Source organism: Capra hircus, chromosome 13 (genome assembly GCF_001704415.2).
Source record: "Capra hircus breed San Clemente chromosome 13, ASM170441v1, whole genome shotgun sequence".
In the NCBI taxonomy this organism is placed as follows: domain Eukaryota; kingdom Metazoa; phylum Chordata; class Mammalia; order Artiodactyla; family Bovidae; genus Capra; species Capra hircus.
In genome coordinates this window covers 30,299,399-30,320,546 of record NC_030820.1, presented here as the reverse complement: position 1 = coordinate 30,320,546, position 21,148 = coordinate 30,299,399, and the positions used below count along the sequence as shown (strand labels likewise).

The 21,148-nt window shown below is 40.3% G+C and overlaps 1 protein-coding gene across 3 annotated transcripts in view; it reads right to left on the bottom strand.

Moving 5' to 3' along the window:
- PTER (phosphotriesterase related) overlaps positions 1-21,148 on the bottom strand; it is a 77,962-nt gene that overhangs the window by 24,453 nt on the left and 32,361 nt on the right. For 2 of the 3 annotated variants that reach the window (XM_005687976.3, XM_018057151.1), the window contains exons 2-3: positions 9,896-10,367; positions 6,970-7,235 (exon numbers count right to left, since the gene is read on the bottom strand). In XM_005687976.3, coding sequence (XP_005688033.1) covers positions 6,970-7,235; positions 9,896-10,327 — 698 coding nt within the window. In that variant the 5' untranslated portion in view covers positions 10,328-10,367. Of the gene's footprint in view, positions 1-6,969; positions 7,236-9,895; positions 10,368-13,662; positions 13,796-21,148 lie in introns of those variants that run through there. The other variant, XM_005687975.3, reaches the window with a different exon arrangement.

The window sequence follows — 21,148 nt, the reverse complement described above, 5'->3', positions numbered from 1 at the left end:
CATGTCTAGCTATAAACAGATAGATTCTTTAAGAATCTTAAAGATTCTTTAAGAATTAGCTGGAGCCAGTTTAAGCAGTAACGCAGGCTGAACATTCACAGGAAAACTTCCAAGCAGAGTACATGTAAAATAATGAATAAAATGAAAGGGGACAAAAGATCATATTTTAAAATGCCTGTCTAAGCTGGTAGGAAAGCAAAGGACTTGCTTGGGGGGTGGGGGGGTGCAGAAAGAAAAGAGAGAGCAGAGAAATGAGGTGTAGGCGTGACACAGAGCTGCCGTTTTCCCACGTTTTTTTATTGCAGTGTAATTGATGTATAACATTATGTAACTTTCTAGTGTACAACATAGTGATTCACAACTTTCAAGGCTTGTATTCCATTTATTAGCTATAAAATATTGACTATATTCCCTGTGTTGTATAGAATATCATTGTGGCTTATTTATTTTATACATAGTAGTTTATACCTCTTAATCCCCTTCTGCTACCTTGTCCCTCCCCCTCCCCTCTCCCCACTGGTAACCACTAGGTTGTTTCCTTTATCTGTGAGCTTATTTCTTTTTTGTTATATTCATTGGTTTGTTGTATTTTTTAGATTCCACACATAAGTGATACCATATAGTGTCTGTCGTTCTCTAGTAGCACCCTATCTATCCATGTAGTTGCAAATGGCAAAATTTCATTCCTTTTTATGGCTGAGTAGTATTCCATTATATATAATGGAGTACTGTATATCACTTCTTTATCCAGTCATCTGTTGATGGGCACTGAAGTTGCTTCCACATCTTGGCAATTGCAGATGATGCTACTGAGAGCATTCGGGGTGCACATATCTTTTTGAATCATTGTTTTTGGCTTCTGGGGCTTTATATCCAGGAGTGAAGTTTCTGGGTTATGTATGCCTTCTATCTTTAGTTTTCTGAGAAACCTCCATGCTGTTTTCCATGTGGCTGTACCAACTTACACTCCCACCAACACTATACAAAGGTTTCCTTATCTCCACATCCTTGCCAACATTTGTTATTTGTGTTCTTTTTGATGATGGCCATTCTGACAGGTGTGAGATGATATCTCACTGTGGTTTAATTTGCCCGATGATTAATGATATTGAGCATCTTTTCATGTGCCTGCTCATCATCTCTATGTCTTCTTTGGAGAAATATATATTCAGATCTTCTGCCCATTTTTAGTCAGATTGCTGTTTTTCTGTTCAGTTCAGTTCAGTCGCTCAGTCGTGTCTGATTCTTTGCGACCCCATGAATTGCAGCATGCCAGGCCTCCCTGTCCATCACCATCTCCCTGAGTTCACTCAGACTCATGTCCATCAAGTCCGTGATGCCGTCCAGCCATCTCATCCTCTGTCATCCCCTTCTCCTCCTGCCCCCAATCCCTCCCAGCATCAGAGTCTTTTCCAATGAGTCAACTCTTCGCATGAGGTGGCCAAAGTACTGGAGTTTCAGCTTCAGCATCATACCCTCCAAAGAAATCCCAGGGCTGATCTCCTTCAGAATGGACTGGTTGGATCTCCTCGCAGTCCAAGGGACTCTCAAGTGTCTTCTCCAGCACCACAGTTCAAAAGCATCAATTCTTCGGTGCTCAGCTTTCTTCACAGTCCAACTCTCACATCCATACATGACCACTGGAAAAACCATAGCCTTGACTAGATGGACCTTTGTTGACAAAGTAATGTCTCTGCTTTTGAATATGCTGTCTAGGTTGGTCATAACTTTTCTTCCAAGGAGTAAGCATCTTTTAATTTCATGGCTACAGTCACCATCTGCAGTGATTCTGGAGCCCAAAAATATAAAGTCTGCCACTGCTTCCACTGTTTCCCCATCTATTTCCCATGAAGTGCTGGGACCGGATGCCATGATCTTCGTTTTCTGGATGTTGAGCTTTACGCCAACTTTTTCACTCTCCACTTTCACTTTCATCAAGAGGCTTTTTAGTTCCTCTTCACTTTCTGCCATAAGGGTGGTGTCATCTGCATATCTGAGGTGATTGATATTTCTCCTGGCAATCTTGATTCCAGCTTGTGCTTCTTCTAGCCCAGTGTTTCTCATGATGTACTCTGCATATAAGTTAAATAAGAAGGGTGACAATATACATCCTTGATGTACCCCTTTTCCTATTTGGAACCAGTCTGTTGTTCCATGTCCAGTTCTAACTGTTGCTTCCTGACCTGCATATAGATTTCTCAAGAGGCAGGTCAGGTGGTCTGGTATTCCCATCTCTTTCAGAATTTTCCACAGTTTATTGTGATCCATACCTGGAGGGTTTCAAAGGGTGAAGTGAGAAAGTGCTGGGGCTGAACAGAGATAAATCAGAGATATAGCCTCTACCAGCACATAAAGGGAGTACTAATTTCACTCCCCCAAAAAACACCCATGTGGATTGACTCAGTAAAAACCTGGCCCACAGAAGGAGTCTTTAGAGATTTTATTTCTTCTTCAGTCTTGTCTTCTGGTAGAATGGAGGTAGTCAGGAAAAGAGTCTTCCATCAGAATCAATAACCACAAACCTGTACTTACTGAATTTAGGGGCCCAAATTCATAGCATCTGTGTGGTTCTAAAACCCTGAAACATTTAAGCTGTTACAAATAGACAAATATGGTACAATTGTACATATATGAGATACCTGTAGTAGTCACATTCGTAGAGACAGCCAGTAGAATGGTGTTTGCCATGGACTGGGGGTGAGGAGCGGGGAGGGGAGAGGGGATATTGTTGTTTCATGGCCATAGAGTTTCAGCTGTGCAAGATGAAGAGAGTTCTAGAGATTAGTTGCCAGACAATATGAATGTCAACCAAAAACAACCGAACTTGACACTTCAAAATGGTTGAGGTGGTAAATTTTATGTTCTATGTATTTTCAGTTCAGTTCAGTTGCTCAGTCATGCAACCGACTCTTTGCAACCCCATGGACTGCAGCATGCCAGGCCTCCCTGTCCATTGCCAACTTCCAGAGTTTGCTCAAATTCATGTCCATTGAGTTGGTGATGTCATCCAGCCATCTCATCCCCTGACATCCCCTTCTCCTCCTGCCTTCAATATTTACCAGCATCAGGGTCTTTTCTAATGAGTCAGTTTTTCACATCAGGTGGCCAAAATAGTGCAGTTTCAGCTTCAGCATCAGTCCTCCCAATGAATATTCAGGACTGATTTCTTTTAGGATGGACTGGTTGGATCTCCTTGCAGTCCAAGGGACTCTCAAGAGTCTTTTCCAAGAAGCATCAATTCTTCAGCAGTATGTATTTTACCACAGTAAAAATTGGTTTATAATTTTTAAAAATTTAGTTCAAAGTAGTCTCAAGTTAGTAATGACCCCTAACTACCTATAAGAAACAAACAAAAGAAAACAAGAAAACAGGAAAATACCCTCCAACCCAGAACTCATAATAATTTCCAAGCAATCTAAGATCCCAGTAACATTTTATAAGGAAATAATAAATGAGGGCCAGAAGAACCAACAAACTATAAGGTCAGAGTAAAAAGACAGTGGAAATTAGGTTTATTAACTACAGAGTTAAGATTGTATTTTTGATAATTTTTAAAAGATGAAGCTGAAAATATGATGAAGGAAAAATAAATGATCAAAATTAACCAAGGAGAATTGAAAAGTAACCAAATGGAACTTATAGAAGAAAAAAAATCGATAGTTCTTAATGTTATAAACCAAACTGATGGACTAAGCTGCAGATTGATTCCACTGGAGAGAGAAGTAGTAAATAGGAAGATGAGACCGAAGAAATTACAGCTCAAAGACACAAATGGATAATGAAGTACAGGTATTGAGATCCTACATGTATCAATGTATAGTCTGCAATGCATATAATAAGGAAATAGGAAGCAATATTTGAAGAGACAATGGCTGAAGTTTTTCAGAAACAATGGAAAAATACCTTCCTACCCAGGAATTCCAAGCAACAAAATAAGAAAGAAATTCACACCGAGATAGCTCATAGGGGAAAACACAGAACAGGTGACAAAGATGCGACAAGTAATCTGAAAAAAGGACAGATAACTTAAAAGGAAACACAATTACTAAAAGCTGATATAACAGCCATAATACATGTCAGTTGGAAATGGAATATCTTTAAAGGACTTAGGGAGAATAACTTTTAAGTAGAATTATCCATTCTAATTCATTATTATAAATTATCTATTATATTAAATTATTCCTTATGCATGAAAGAATAAAGTCATTTTCAGACACATGAAACCTAAGTATTTATTACCAAAACAGACCCTCAGTAAAGGAACTTCAAATGATGTACCTCAGGAAATTAGTAATATTTCAAGGGTAAAGATCTGACATGTGAGGAAAAAATGGTAAGCAGAGGAAAAAAGCAAAAACATTAATCTGAATATATACTGACCATGTTTTTAATAGCAAAATAATATCTAATCACTGGGTTTTAAAAAATCAAGTAAACCCCACATCCTGAAAAATTTAGCATATAACTTAGATTATAATTGAGGCTGAAGGATTTTAAAGTCCTTGTATTACTAGGAAGGAAGGTAAAAATATTTACTGTATTCGAAACTGTTAAAATTCTATGCGTTAAATATACATGTTGAGTTTTCTACTGTAACCACTAATAGAATATAAATAGTATACATACCTTCCAAAGAAGGGGAAAAATAGAATATGGAGATGAAAATGAAACAATAAAAATGAATCAAGAAATTTTAACAGTAACTATGATGAAAAATCAGTAAACATTGTGAATGTAAAACATTGGGTTTACCATATAAAAAGAATATGGCTGGGTAAAACTCCAAACCCAGCCATATGCTTTTTATATAAGACACACATAAACTATAAAGACAAACATGTAAAGACTGGTATAGGCACGTTAACATCAGGTAAAACAGCTTTTAAAATCAACCCCTCCACCCCAGTATTCACATTACAATGTAGAGCGGCTCAATACATGTTGATATATTGCACTTCACCAGGAAAAATAATAATTTGTATGCACGTGATAACGTAGCTTCAAAATATATGATGCAAAATTTTAAATATATACAATCAGAAACTAAAATCCACCATGATGGATTTTAACATACTTCTCATGGTAACCAATAAATTGAGAAATCAAAAGATCAGTAGAATCATAGACTATTTGAACACCACCATCAACAACTGTAGCCTAATGGATATATAGAGAGCATTTACATGATAACAGCAGAACACAATGTTTTCAAGAACCTAATAAATATTTTTAAATTTTAAAAATATATATTATCTATATACTTTTGCATGTCTGATATATTTCACACTGTTTAAAAAGAATTAAAAATCATCTTATTGATTAAAGGTGCTATATACATTCCATATCATGCAAAATATGATAAAAAATACATTATTTTAAATTCAAATGAAGCTACCCAAGACCTCAGAGCAAATGGTAGAGGCAAGACTTAAAAGAAGGTATCTCTGAGTCCAAAGATTCTATTCTTCACACTGTGATGTACTGCCTCAGTGACCATTATTGAGAAGCATCCTTGTATTTTATCAGTACAACCAGAAGATTCCTGAAGATTGCCAAGTACTGATCTGGATACCAGCTGCCAGAACAACTGCCTTTACCTCGATGTCCCTCAGTTTTCCCATTAACATTGGCTTCTCTGTTCTGCCACAAGTGTAACATGTTTAATATTTTTTCTGCACAGGATTTTACAGTGTTTTTATCAAGATGAAGCATTTTGCCAATACATTCCATAGGAACATTAATTTATTAAACAGTAGACTGTCAGGTCTCATGATCAGGATTTATCAGTCTGCTAACATGGCTTTATTTCACTTTGCAAGATAGAAGCAATTGTAATGTATTATTATCCTCATTGGTACTATGTTAATTCCTTCGTCAGTTCAGTGTAAGGACCAGTGTCTAGCCTTTGCAACATTGTTGGACTTTTTCATTCCGATAACTGTAGCTAATGTCTCGTTATATAGTCAAGTTATTTTACTGACCCTACACATCCAATATAATATGAGGAGGCTGAGTGGTGGACCTCAAAAAGACATGTCCATGTTTCAACTCTCTGAATCTTTGAAAGTGACCCTATTTGGAAAGAGGGTCTTTTCAGATGTAATTAAGTTGATGATTTTGAGATGAGGTCATTCTGGATGATCTGGGTGGGCACTAAATCTAATGACAGGTGTCCTCATAAGAAACAAAAGGGGAGACACAGACGGGCTTGAGGAGGCCATCTGAAGACAGAGCAGAAATTGAATTTAGGTGGCTACAAACCAAAGAAAGCCTGGAACCACCAGATGGTGAAAACAGCAAAGAAGTCTCCTCCTTGTAGGTCCTTGGAGGAAGCACAGCCTTGCCAACACCTTAATTTCAGACTGCTGGTCTCCAGAGCTGTCAGAGAATACATTTCTGCTGCTTGAAGCATCCTAGTTTCTTACAATTTGTTACAGAACCATAGGAAACTAAGATATAATACCACCAAACAAATAATATACGTATTACTATTACTTTTTTAGCATTGCCTTTTCCAAAATTCAGATGATTCAAACCATCAGTCACAACAGCAAACCTCAACATTTATATGTGTGTTTTTATTCTCAGAATGAAACCAATTTGCCTTCCCTTTATATTTGCAGATAAATTAATCACTCTAACTACTGGTATACACTAAGCAGTTGGAATTGACACCAACTGTGACATCATACCTTGAGGCAAAGCAGTGATACCTACCTTGAAGAGTTATGAAGGATTAACTAAATTAAAAGAAATGGTGTATGCAAATTACCTCAGGCACTGACACAGAGTAGGGACACAAAAACGGCATCAGTGGCTTTTATTAATGTTTATGGTAAAACTTTCTAAAGACTATCTAACGTCTAGTTGGTGGTTTTCTCTAGTGTTTCATTGATCTGATGATTCTATTTATTTGATTATCCATGAATCACGTGACGGTTGACATTAATTGGTAGATGTTCTGCTTACCTATCGAGGTGTGACATAACTGTTTTGGAGATGTCTGCTCCAGCTTCTTGCAACACTCGGATAATCTGAAATGGTGCACTTTGATTCCTTCCGGGATGAATAATAACAGGACAGCCAAGCTGAGTCTGGGCATGAGCTGTTGCCTGCAGAACCTTTCTTTCACTGTCAGTCAGAGGCCAGGAGCAACCAATTTCCCCAATAACGCCGCACTTGATACTGGTTCCATCGGCTCCACGGAGAATTTCATTAACAAGGACATCAGTAAGCTAAGGAAGAGAGAATGAAAATTTATAGACTAGATTTTATCAACAGAGAGCCAATACAGCATGTGAATGAATTTATTCATTGAGTCACTCATTCTTTTAAAAATGTATAAATGTATTCAACATTCATTCAGTTAATATTGGCAAATGAGAAAGGCATTTTACTGGCAAAATCTCAACTTCAAAAAGTTACTCTAAAAGAATTTAAGTGGTTAAGACTCTGTGCTCCCAATGCAAGGGGCCCGGGTTCAGTCCCTCGTTGGGGAATTAAGATGACCCATGCTGCACAGTGTGGCAAAAAGAAAGAATTTGAAAAGTTATACATGTATATGTATCACTGAATCACTTTGCTGGACACCTGAAACTAACACAACATTGGTAATCAAATATACTCCAAAGAAATTTTTAAAAAATTTTAATAAAAAAAAAACACAAGTTACTCTAAATCTAAGATTTGATAGTATCTTACTGTGATTATTTTATAAGAAATTCATGGATTTAGGAAGCTACATGGGGAAAAGTGACTTAAGAAGAGTACATACATTGTACATTCATTCATTCATTGAGATAAAAATCCATAATTTAATCTTAGGGGCATGTAGAATGTAAAATGACTGTCTTTGAGTCTGTGTCAACCGTAGCAAGTAATTCTTTAATTCTCTATTATTTATTCTGTCCTTTGCCCTGCTGTTCTTGCTGTTTAGTTGCTAAGTTGTATCTGACTCATTGTGACTCCATGGACTGTAGCCTGTCAGGCTTCTCTATCCATGGGATTTCCCAGGTGAAAATACTGGAGTGGATTGCCATTTCCTTCTCCAGGAGATCTTCCTGACCCAGGGATTTGAACTAGTGTCTCCTGCATTGGCAAGTGGATTCTTTACCACTGAGCCTCCTGGGAAGTTCCCTTTACACTATGAAAAAGAAAGCGTAGTCACTCAGTCATGTCCTTACTCTTTGCAACCCCATGGGCTATAGTCCTCCAGGTTTCTCTGTTCATGGCGTTCTCCAGGCAAGAATACTGGAGTGGATTGCCATTCCCTTCTTCAGGAAATCTTCCCGACCCAGTGACCGAAACTGGGTCAGGCAGATTCTTCACCATCTGAGCCACCAGGGAAGCTACACTATGCAGCAAAGCAAACTCTCAGCCCACAATTCTAAGATGACATTTTGGGACAGTTCCTTTTTATAGTTACTGCTAAGTGTGGTTAGAGGAATGTGTAATCCCTGATATCAGGATAGTCTTCAAATAATATCAGTGTATATAAAGGGACCAATTAAAAAAATAGATATATATATATTTGAGTATGTCCCTGGGCTTCCCTGGTGGTTCAGTGGTAAAGAATCCATCTGCCAATGCAGGAGACACAAGAGACGTGGGTTCGATTCCTGGGAAAATCCCCTGGAATAGAAAATGGCAACCCACTCCAGTATCCTTGCCTGGAGAATCCCATGGACAGAGGAGCCTGGCAGGCTGGCAAAGAGTTGGACACGACTGAGCACACACACAGACTGGCAGTCCATGTTCCCAATGCAGGGGGCCTGGATTCCCTCCCTGGTCAGGGAACTAGGATCCTGCATGCTGCGCGGTATGGCCAAAAATAAAAAAATAAATAAATATGACACCAATTAAAAAGAGAAAGGCCTGACTGGGAAAAATGCAGATAAAAATCTGAAATATAAAGTATTTTAAAGATTAACTGATTCTTTGCAAAGGCTGCAGCTGACATTCTATGCCTATGAAACAGATAATGGAAGATACACATGAATATATACATATACATGTAAGTACATATACATTTGTATTATGTGCATATGTAGAAGGAACACACATAGACATGCAAAAAAGCTTCGTGGCTTATTCTTTCTCTTTAATCCCTGAAAGATTTCCTTTTCCTTCTGCCCATTCTTGCTTAAGATCCTATTTAAACAAAAACAGGAAAGTGGATTTTCTTCTACCCGTCTTGTTTTGTAAAAGAAGAAGGAAACATATTTGCAAAAGTGCCAAGTCTCTGCCTGCCAAGTTTCACCCTACAGTGAATTTTTATTGCCGGTTACATTATAAAATCCAGAAAGAAAACTGAGGTTGCATAACTGAAGCTTACAATGGAAAGTTGAGATTTACACAAGGCCTGTGCCACCTCTACTGAGCTGATATCATATACGGGAATTGAAGTATGAACATATCAGGTTTTTTGGTGACCCATGCATTAAGATCTTCTTCCAGGACACTGTTTCTTTGTAAAATGAAATGTTCCTAATTTAGGTCCCAGTGACAGATGTCTTTGCTAGCTGGCAAATTTCCATAGCATGCCTCTGAGCCAATGACATTTCCAAATGTAGATGACGTGTAGGGATAATCCAAGGTTTGAAGGGCTGACTGTTCTGAATTTACACACAAATACTGTCCAAGAAGGGTTTCCCTGGTGGCTCAGTGGTAAAGAATCCACCTGCCAAGCAGGAGACAAGGGTTCGATCCCTGGATCGGGAAGATGCCCTGGAGAAGGAAATGGCAACCCACTCCAGTATCTTTGCCTGGGAAATCCCATGGACAGAGGAGCCTGGTGGTTTATATAGTTCATGGGGTTGCAAAAGAGTTGGACATGAATTAGAGGCTAAAGAACAACAACAACAATTGTCCAAGAAATGAAGGCTTTTATTGATACCTGCTCCACTGACATGGCTCTGGTCTCTGAAGAGTGAGTCGCATCCACATAAAAGCCAGCCCCAGCTATGATGTGGACGCCCGTCTCTTCCGCAAGCCACTTCAAGGTCCGCACGTCTCGGCTGATCCCAGTGGTTGTGTTTTCCACCAAAGCTCCTCCACCTTTGGCTTTAAAATCCAACAGTTCTTCCTTGATGGCTTCCGTCTCCTGATTCAGCTGCAGATTCTCTTTATGGGAATAAGGGTTTTTATGGATCCAAAATAAATTTTTCATTATAATAGGCTCCTTGGAGATAACTTCGTGGCTTGGAGGAGGTGGGTAGTAACAGCAGTCGAAGGTCATTGTCAAATGTTCGTGGGTCAGGGTGCGACCCAGTGTGCCAGGCTCCACAAGGCCCAGGACCGTTTGAACTTTCCCACTTAAGGAAGACATTTCTGATGGGACCAGGCGATGCTCTAAAAAGAGTTGTTTCCTGGAAAAAAGAAAACGATAATCAGAAAATTTAACACACACATAAATTCTGTCCATAGGGGATGTGAGGCTGTGAATGTATACCAGGGTAAGAGAATCAATGAAATTAGAGATATGATCTCACTCATCATCCTGCCAAAGTCAGAGTCTGTCGCTTGTAAATTGCTTAAGTTCACTGCAGCTCGAAGTAGCGTTCATGGTGTTAAATGTCCCCCAACCACTTCCACTGGGACTTCTCTGTCTGATTTAATCCCAAGTTCATCTACTGGAAGTATTTCTTGATATTCAGTTCACATTTTTCTTTTGCTTAATTTTATCTCATTAGAGCTATGCTTCTTTGGATAATTCAACAATAATGTCCATTAAAAAACCTTCATAATCAATAACTTATATCCGAAGTAGCCATAGATCAGTAGCCATATGTCATTTTTCAGCTAAATTAAATATACTGTGATGACTGATCATTCCATGACTCATTTACTAGCTACATGATGCCAGGTCCACTGTGTCAAAACTGGAGATATAAAAAGGAATACAACAAAATTGATCATTTCACAGATTATTCCCCCCAAAACAGCTAGGAGGAGCATGTCTAGGCCTAATAATGAAAAAACAAAAACAAACAAACTTCTCCATTCTAGGTGTTTTATTTTGTTTAGAGCACACAGTCAGAAATACATTTCAAAAATTTTAAAAGCAAAAATTCTTAGGCTTAATGGAAGCAACTGTGCATTCTAAAACGGAAATCTATTGTCTCTAAAAACAGCTTTTCATTTCATAAATGAAGGGGTTTCACTTGGAAAAGAGAAAGGATATCCTGAAAGTGATGCAGGTACACGGTCAAGGACAAAACCACGGCCAGAGACAGACACTGGAGCACCAACCAGACACGTCCAAGGGATGGCAGAAGAAATCTACCGGGAACTGAGTAAAACGGAGTGTCATTTGAAGCTCTCACATTGTTGCTTTTTTTTCCCTCCTCTCCCATCTTTTTTTATTATAGTAAAATATATATGTTGTTGTTTAGTTGCTAAGTCATGTCTGACTCTTTTGCGATCATATGGACTGCAGCCCACCAGGCTCCTCCATCCATGGGATTTCTTAGGCAAGAATACTGGAGTGGGTTGCCATTTCCTTCTCCAGGGGATATGGACTATAGCCCACCAGGCTCCTCCATCCATGGGATTTCCTAGGCAAGAATACTGGAGTGGGTTGCCATTTCCTTCTCCAGGGGATATTCCCCACCCAGGGATTGAATTCCAGTCTCCTACATTGGCAGACGATTCTTCAACACTGAGCCACCTTTACTGTGCTCAGTCATGTCAGACTCTTTGCGACCCCATGGACTGTAGCTCGCCTGGTTCCTCTGTCCATAGGCATTCTCCAGGCAAGAATACTGGAGTGGGTTACCAAGCCCTCCTTCAGGGGATCTTCCCAACCCAGGGATCAAACCCAGGTCTCCCACATTGCAGGCAGATTCTTTACCATTTGAGTCACCTGGGAAGCACAAAATATATATAGCATACAATTTGCCTTTTAACAGTTTTGTGGGTTTTAAAAAATTTGTCTCTGTGGAGTCTTCATTACTGTGTGTGGGCTTTTTCTCTAGTTGAGGTGCACTCAAGCTTCTCTAGTTACAGCTCTTCAGTTGCAATCTTAGCTCCCCAAACAGGGATTGAACCCACATCTCCAGCATTGGAAGGTGGATTCTTAATCATTGGACCATAATTTTTAAATGTAAAGTACAGTGGCATTAATTACATTCACCATGTTTTGCAAACATCATCAGCATATATTTCCAAAACTTTTTCATCACTCCAGACAAAACCTCTGTAAACATTAAGCAATAACTCCCCATTTTCTCTTTCCCTAAGACCCTGAGAACTACTGACTGACTGTGTCCCAGTGAGTTTAACTCTTTTAAATATTTCATTAAATATTTGTTCTTTCACTTTGTTCCTTTAAATGAAATTCTGAAACTGCTTCCCCCCTTTGCCAGGGAACCACATCCCTTTGAGGATGGTCCTTTGTGACTTTCTGAGCATCAGTTTTCCCATCTGTAAATTAGAGCAACAGTGCACATTTCATAGGCTGTCATAAGAATGAAATTAAATTATATAGCACAGGTAAAATGACCCATCCAAGTGTCTGGGACTCAGCACACACCTTTGTTATGCTGACTTTGGAAACTCATATATGTCCTGCATTATTCCTTTTTAGAGGAAGTGATTGATTGAAAAAGTCATCATTGAGGGGCATAGTGGGTATAGGACAAATTTGTAACAGGTACAGTGCATATGTAAGACAAGGTGAAAATAAAGATAGAGAAAGCGGAATACTGAGTTATGGGGTCACTTTATATCAAGCCACTGCAATCATCTGGAATCCAAGTGTTTGACATATATTGGTGTGCAATGCATAGAGGATTGATTTAGCCTGTTTGACAGAGAACTTTAGGACTCGTGGCTAGCATGGCCATTAATTTTTGCTTGAGAGTGCTCTTCTGCAAGTCAGGCTTCCAACAGCTAAATATTTCACATGGCGGTCATAACAGAAGATGTTTGTCTATTTATAGAATTACTCTGTAGCTGCCAGTCACTACAGAGGGCAATATTTTCCATTGATGATGTCCAAGAACCCACTGTTCAATGCTTTATTCCTTGTGACTGTAGCTAGTTCCTTCAGTTGATGGAATCAAAGTATCATTTAATAATAGACTCAATGTTCCATATGGGTTCACTGGCTCTTTCCCTCCTTCTGGCTGGTGATCTTACAGATGTGTTCCTGGAGTATCTCCAGGGGCCAGAAACTTGGATAAATTGACAAAACGCTATTGCTTTTACTAGAAAAGTGCCAAACCACATATTTAATTGATACAGATTTGAAAGAGCAATGTTGGAAGTTTCAAGCTCACAAACTGTGAGTCTTCGTGAAAAAAATATCATTTAAGAACTGTCATCTCCTCCAGGAAATTCCTCTAACACTCTCAGGCAGAACTAGTTGGTGCTTCCTCTGATCACATACAATGTAGCCCATACTTAAAAGATAAGAAAAGATTAAAGAACAAAGTAGACCCAACACCACTCTAAGCTAGAATGTCTTTCAGTGCAGTGATCTCCATCCTTGTTGGCACCAGAGACTGGTTTTTCGGAAGACAATTTTTCCACGGACGAAGGGGTGGGGTGGTGATGTGGAAGGAATAGTTTGGGGATGATTCAAGTGCATTACATTTATTGGGCACTTTATTTCTGTTACTATTACATTGTGATACATAATGAATTAATTATACAACTCACCATAACACAGAATCAGATCATCAGGCCTTAGATTCTCAGAAGAAGCCCTCAGCCTAGATGCTTCGCATGTACAGTTCACAGCAGGGTTTGATCTCCTACCATAGTATAATGCTGACAGGCTAATCTGACGGGAGGTGGAGCTCAACTGGTAATGAGAGCAATGGGGAGTGGCTGTAAATGCAGAGAAACTTCACTTACTGACCCACCGCTCACCTCCTGATATGTGGCCTGGTTCCTAACCCGGCCAGTACAGGTCCATGGCCCAGGGGTTGAGGAACCCTGTTTTAGTGAGATTAAAGTATGCAGGTAGATTTCATAGTTTCTGTGCAGAGACTATGGGGTTTCTATGAGGCAGCCCTTTGGGGTCTATTTTCAGCCTGGAACTTGTTCTCTTCTTAATCTGCAGGCAAGGGGCTATTAATGGCCTTCTGCCATAGAGAGAGAGCACAGAACACAGAGGGCAACAAGTGCAGAATAAAAGCTGCAGTGCACAGCTGTGCAAATAGGAGTAACCTCCCTGCCCCTCAATCCCCCCACACCCCTCCGGCCCCAACCCCAGCCCCAACACAAAAAGGAGGCTTCTGGCATTTTACAGAAGACTTGCAAACTTCAGCACTGCATACACCTGCCCAGAAGGTACTGGGGAAAGTGTTGGTGGTGGTGGTGGTTTAGTCGATAAGTCATGTCCGACTCTTGCAACCCATGGACTGTAGCCTGCCAGGCTCCTCTGTCCATGGATTCTCCAGGCAAGAATACTGAAGTGGGTTTCCATTTCCTTCTCTGGGAGGGGAAGGGGTTAGGCAGAGCTATAAACACAATTGCCGCAAGATTTTTGTACTTCACATATGAAATCTGAACAGTCAGAGAGACTGAGGAGAGTCTGCAATTCCTATTAGAGCCCAGTCAGAGAAAACAGCACTACCAATTCCAATGGGTATGGAGTCGAGAGAGAGAGATAAAAAGAGCATAGAACATTAAAGAAAAAAAAAAAAAGAAGAACAGACTCAGAGAAAGGCACTATACCATTGAGCTGGAAACAAGAGATGATATGTAGGCTAAGTCTTTTTTGAAAATATATGCATCAATGATTTATAAAATATAGAGTAAATCAGCCTAATTATTAGAGTTGGGAGGTAAGTGGGTAGTTTGGGAGCAATTTAGTTTTGTTTCATTGAAATTGTGCCACATCCTTCCCCCTCGTCATTATGCTTAAGATTTTTCTGTCTACCTAGAGTGAGATTCATTTCAGTTATATTTCATATTTCAGAGTAGGACTTCTAGAACTCTGAATATTTTACATATGCCTGAATGGAGTTTCTTTAATGGCAGTGCACTGTCCTATTCCACAGACATAAGCCCTCTTTCTGCCCTTATGTCTTCTGTGCCAGGTACTAGACTAGATTGGAGATACACAATTATAATTCTAGAAGCAATGGTGAAATTGGCAAGTTGATGTTTGGTGAATTGATTTTCAGTTCACTTCTTCACAACTCTTTAAGTTCTAAGCTCTGCCTTTCTCAGTGATCAATGCAAAGAAATAAAGGAAAACAACAGAATGGGAAAGACTAGAGATCTCTTCAAGAAAATTAGAGGTACCAAGGGAACATTTCATGCAAAGATGGGCACAATAAAGACAGAAATGGTCTGGACCTAACAGAAGCAGAAGATATTAAGAAGAGGTGACAAGAATACACAGAAGAACTACGGAAAAAAGATCTTCACGACCCAGAAAATCATTATGGTGTGATCACTCACCTAGAGCCAGACATCTTGGAATGCGAAGTCAAGTGGGCCTTAGGAAGCATCACTATGACCAAAACTAGTGGAAGTGATTGAATGCCAGCTGAGCTAATTCAAATCCTAAAAGATGATGCTGTGAAAGTGCTGCACTCAGTAATGCCAGCAAATTTGGAAAACTCAGCAGTGGCCACAGGACTGGAAAAGGTCAGTTTTCATTCCAATCCCAAAGAAAAGCAATGCCAAAGAATGTTCAACTACCACACAATCGCACTCATCTCACAAGCTAGGAAAGTAATGCTTAAAATTCTCCAAGCCAGGCTTCAGTTGTATGTGAACCATGAACTTCCAGATGTTCAAACTGGATTTAGAAAAGGCAGAGGAACCAGAGATCAAATTGCCAGCACCCTTTGGGTCACTGAAAAAGCAGAGAGTTCCAGAAAAATATCTACTTCTGCTTTATTGACTATGTCAAAACCTTTGACTGTGTGGACCACAACAAACTGTGGAAAATTCTGAAAGAGATGGGAATACCAGACCACCTGACCTGCCTCTTGAGACATCTGTATGCAGGTCAAGAAGCGACAGTCAGAACTGGACATGGAACAACAGACTTGTTCCAAATCAGGAAAGGACTATGTCAAGGCTGTATAATGTCACCCTGCTTATTTAACTTATATGCAGAGTACATCATGTGAAATTCTGGGCCAGATGAGGCACAAACTGGAATCAAGATTGCTGGGAGAAATATCAATAACCTCATATATGCAGGGAGAAGGCAATGGCACCCCACTCTAGTACTCTTGCCTGGAAAATCCCATGGATGGAGGAGCCTGGTGGGCTGCAGTCCATGGGGTCGCTAAGAGTTGGACACGACTGAGCGACTTCACTTTTACTTTTCACTTTCATGCATTGGAGAAGGAAATGGCAACCCACTCCAGTGTTCTTGCCTGGAGAATCCCAGGGCTGGGGGAGCCTGGTGGGCTGCCGTCTATGGGATCGCACAGAGTTGGACATGACTGAAGTGACTTAGCAGCAGCAGCAGCAGCAGCAGATATGCAGATGATACCACCCTTATGGCAGAAAGTGAAGAAGAATTAAAGAGCCTCTTGATGAAAGTGAAAGAGGAGAGTGAAAAAGTTGGCTTAAAACTCAACATTCAGAAACTGAGGATCATGGCATCTGGTCTCATCACTTCATGGGAAATGGATGGGGAAACAATGGAAACAGTGGTAGATTTTATATTTGGGGGCTCCAAAATCACTGCAGATGGTGTCTTCAGCCATGAAATTAAAAGATGCAGGCTCCTTGAAAGAAAAGCTATGACCAACTTAGACAGCATATTAAAAAGCAAAGACATTACTTTGCCAACAAAGGTCTGTCTAGTCAAAGCTATGGTTTTTCCAGTAGTCATGTATGGATGTGAGAGCTGGACTATAAAGAAAGCTGAGTACCAAAGAACTGATGCTTTTGAACTGTGGTGTTAGAGAAGATTCTTGAGAGTCCCTTGGACTGCAAAGAGGTCCTGTTAGTCCATCCTAAAGACATCAGTCCTGAATATTCATTGGAAAGACTGATGCTGAAGCTGAAACTGCAATATTTGGCCACCTGATGCGAAGAACTGACTCACTGGAAAAGACCCTGATGCTGGGGAAGATTGAAGGCAGGAGGAGAAGGGGACGACAAAGGTTGAAATGGTTGGATGGCATGGGTTTGAGCAAGCTCCAGGAATTGGTGATGGACAGGGAAGCATGGAGTGCTGCAGTCCATGGGGTCACAAAGAGTCAGACACGACTTGGCGACTGAACTGAACTGACTGAATAAATCTCTTGGTCCATCTCACTTAGAGTTGTTTCCTTTCCCTAGTCAAACCCTAACACATTTTTAAAAAAATGGGAAAGCATTTCAGAGTTTTGTGCAGAAGATATGATCTGAATAACCTGGCAACTTTGTGGAGAATGGACAGAAGGGCAGCTAGTGTGCCTGCGGACACCAGCAGGGTGTGGGTAGAATCTGGACAAAAGGAGGTGGTGGCTTTGTCTGAGCTGGACGCCAGTGGAGATGGTGAGCCAGCAGAAGCAGAAAGAAGTACAGCAGATGGAAGTTTCTCGCTGGCCTTGCTGATGCTATAAAAGAATCCCCCAAATAAATGGGCTCCTTAGAGAAAAGTGCTGTCTGATGGAAATGTGTGGGCACTTCTATTTTTTATGGGTGACATCATACAGAGCGGCAGTGCTCCATAAAAGCTGTACTTACAGCTGACATTTGATTTGTGACTAAAATATTTTAAACACCACCTAATACTTTGTTTGAATACTTCCATCATGCGCAGGTTCAAGCCTTTGACATGCCTCCTCTCAGGCAGCATTGGTCGGGTGGCTGAACAATAGTGACGCAAGGAATCTCTGTTTACACACGTTACCGCATGTCCACTTACCCAAATATTTATGGTTAAGTGGCTCTATTGTGTGGAGATTTATAAGTTTTCCTATTAAACACTGTCCAAAGATCAATAGCCATGCCTGAATAAAGAAAAAGAAATCCGACAACCTCAGTACACAGAGCAGTAATGGGACTCAGCAAGCTCTTCAAACTGTGACATAAATAAAACAAAGTCATGGACTTCCTTTGGTGGTCCAGAGTTTGGCACTTGGCTTCCACTGCAGGGGGCACAGGTTCAATGCCACATGCTGCGCAGTGAGGCCAAAAAATAGAAATGAAAAAACAACAACAAAAACAACTCAGGGATACAAATGAGCAACTTGTATCTACAACTCAAAGGAAGATGGTGGGTTTCATCCCCCAGTTTCTTTCTTCTATTTGACTAAGAAAGTAAATAAGAGAAGGTAAGAGAAACCCAAGTAACATGGTAGGTGTTGCAAGAGGGCATCAGAGGGCAGACACACTGAAACCATACTCACAGAAAACTAGTCAATCTAATCACACTAGGACCACAGCCTTGTCTAACTCAGTGAAACCAAGCCATGCCCAGGAGGCCACCCAAGACGGGCGGGTCATGGTGGAGAGGTCTGACAGAATGTGGTCCACTGGAGAAGGGAATGGCAAACCACTTCAGTTTTCTTGCCTTGAGAACCCCATGAACAGTATGAAAAGGCAAAATGATAGGATACTGAAAGAGGAACTCCCCAGGTCAGTAGGTGACCAATATGCTACTGGAGATCAGTGGAGAAATAACTCCAGAAAGAATGAAGGGATGGAGCCAAAGCAAAAACAACACCCAGTTGTGGATGTGACTGGTGATCGAAGCAAGGTCCGATGCTATAAAGAGCAATATTGCATAGGAACCTGGAATGTCAGGTCCATGAATCAAGGCAAATTGGAAGTGGTCAAACAAGAGATGGCAAGAGTGAACGTCGACATTCTAGGAATCAGTGAACTAAAATGGACTGGAATGGGTGAATTTAACTCAGATGACCATTATATCTACTACTGTGGGCAGGAATCCCTCAGAAACAATGAAGTAGCCATCATGGTCAACAAAAGAGTCTGAAATGCAGTACTTGGATGCAATCTCAAAAATGACAGAATGATCTCTGTTCGTCTCCAAGGCAAACCATTCAATATCACAGTAATCCAAATCTATGCTCCAACCAGTAATGCTGAAAAAGCTGAAGTTGGACGGTTCTATGAAGACCTACAAGACCTTTTAGAACTAACACCCCCAAAAGATGTCGTTTTCATTATAGGGGACTGGAATGCAAAAGTAGGAAGTCAAGAAACACCTGGAGTAACAGGCAAATTTGGCCTTGGAATATGGAATGAAGCAGGGCAAAGACTAATAGAGTTTTGCCAAGAAAATGCACTGGTCATAGTAAACACACTCGTCCAAAAACACAAGAGAAGACTCTACACATGGACATCACCAGATGGTCAACACTGAAATCAGATTGATTCTATTCTTTGCAGCCAAAGATGGAGAAGCTCTATACAGTCAACAAAAACAAGACCAGGAGCTGACTGTGGCTCAGATCATGAACTCCTTATTGCCAAATTCAGACTTAAATTGAAGAAAGTAGGGAAAACCACTAGACCATTCAGATGTGATCTAAATCAAATCCTTTATGATTATACAGTGGATGTGAGAAATAGATTTAAGGGTCTAGATCTGATAGACAGAGTGCCTGATGAACCATGGACTGAAGTTCATGACATTGTACAGGAGACAGGGATCAAGACCATCCTCATGGAAAAGAAATGCAAAAAAGCAAAATGGCTTGTCTGGGGAGGCCTTACAAATAGCTGTGAAAAGAAGAGAAGTGAAAAGCAAAGGAGAAAAGGAAAGATATAAGCATCTGAATGCAGAGTTCCAAAGAACAGCAAGAAGAGATAAGAAAGCCTTCTTCAGCGTTCAATGCAAAGAAATAGAGGAAAAGAACAGAATGGGAAAGACTAGCGATCTCTTCAAGAAAATTAGAGATACCAAGGGAACATTTCATGCAAAGATGGGCTCGATAAAGGACAGAAATGGTATGGACCTAACAGAAGCAGAAGATATTAAGAGGAGGTGGCAAGAATAAACAGATCAAAAAGATCAACAAAGATCTTCATGACCCAGATAATCACGATGGTGTGATCACTCACCGAGAGCCAGACATCCTGGAATGTGAAGTCAAGTGGGCCTTAGAAAGCATCACTACGACCAAAGCTGGTGGAGGTGATGGAATTCCAGTTGAGCTATTTCAAATCCTGAAAGAGGATGCTGTGAAAGTGCTGCACTCAATATGCCAGCAAATTTGGAAAACTCAGCAGTGACCACAGGACTGGAAAAGGTCAGTTTTCATTGCAATCCCAAAGAAAGGCAATGCCAAAGAATGCTCAAACTACCGCACAATTGTATTCATCTCACATGCTAGTAAAGTAATGCTCAAAATTCTCCAAGCCAGGCTTCAGCAATACATGAACCGTGAACTTCCAGAAGTTCAAGCTGATTTTAGAAAAGGCAGAGGAACCAGAGATCAAATTGCCAGCATCCGCTGGATCATCGAAAAAGCAAGAGAGTTCCAGAAAGAGAGTTCTATTTCTGCTTTATTTACTATGCCAAAGCCTTTGACTGCATGGACCACAATAGACTGCGGAAAATTCTGAAAGAGATGGGAATACCAGACCACCTGACCTGCCTCTTGAGAAATCTGTATGCAGGTCAGGAAGCAACAGTTAGAACTGGACATGGAACAACAGACTGGTTCCAAATAGGAAAAGGCTGTATATTGTCACCCTGCTTATTTAACTTCTATGCAGAGTACATCATGAGAAACGTTCGGCTGGAAGAAACACAAGCTGGAATCAAAATTGCCAGGAGAAATATCAATAACCTCAGATATGCAGATGATACCACCCTTATGGCAGAAAGCGGAGAAGAACTAAAAAGCCTCTTGATGAAAGTGAAAGAGGAGAGTGAAAAAGTTGGCTTAAAGCTCAACATTCAGAAAACAAAGATCATGGCATCTGGTCCCATCACTTCATGGGAAATAGATGGGGAAACAGTGGAAACCGTGTCAGACTTTATATTTTTGGGCTCCAAAATCACTGCAGATGGTGACTGCAGCCATGAAATTAAAAGACACTTACTCCTTGGAAGAAAAGTTATGACCAACCTAGATAGCATATTAAAAAGCAGAGACACTATTTTGCCAACAACGATCCGTCTAGTCAAGGCTATGGTTTTTCCAGTGGTCATGTATGGATGTGAGAGTTGGATTGTGAAGAAAGCTAGTGCCAAAGAATTGAT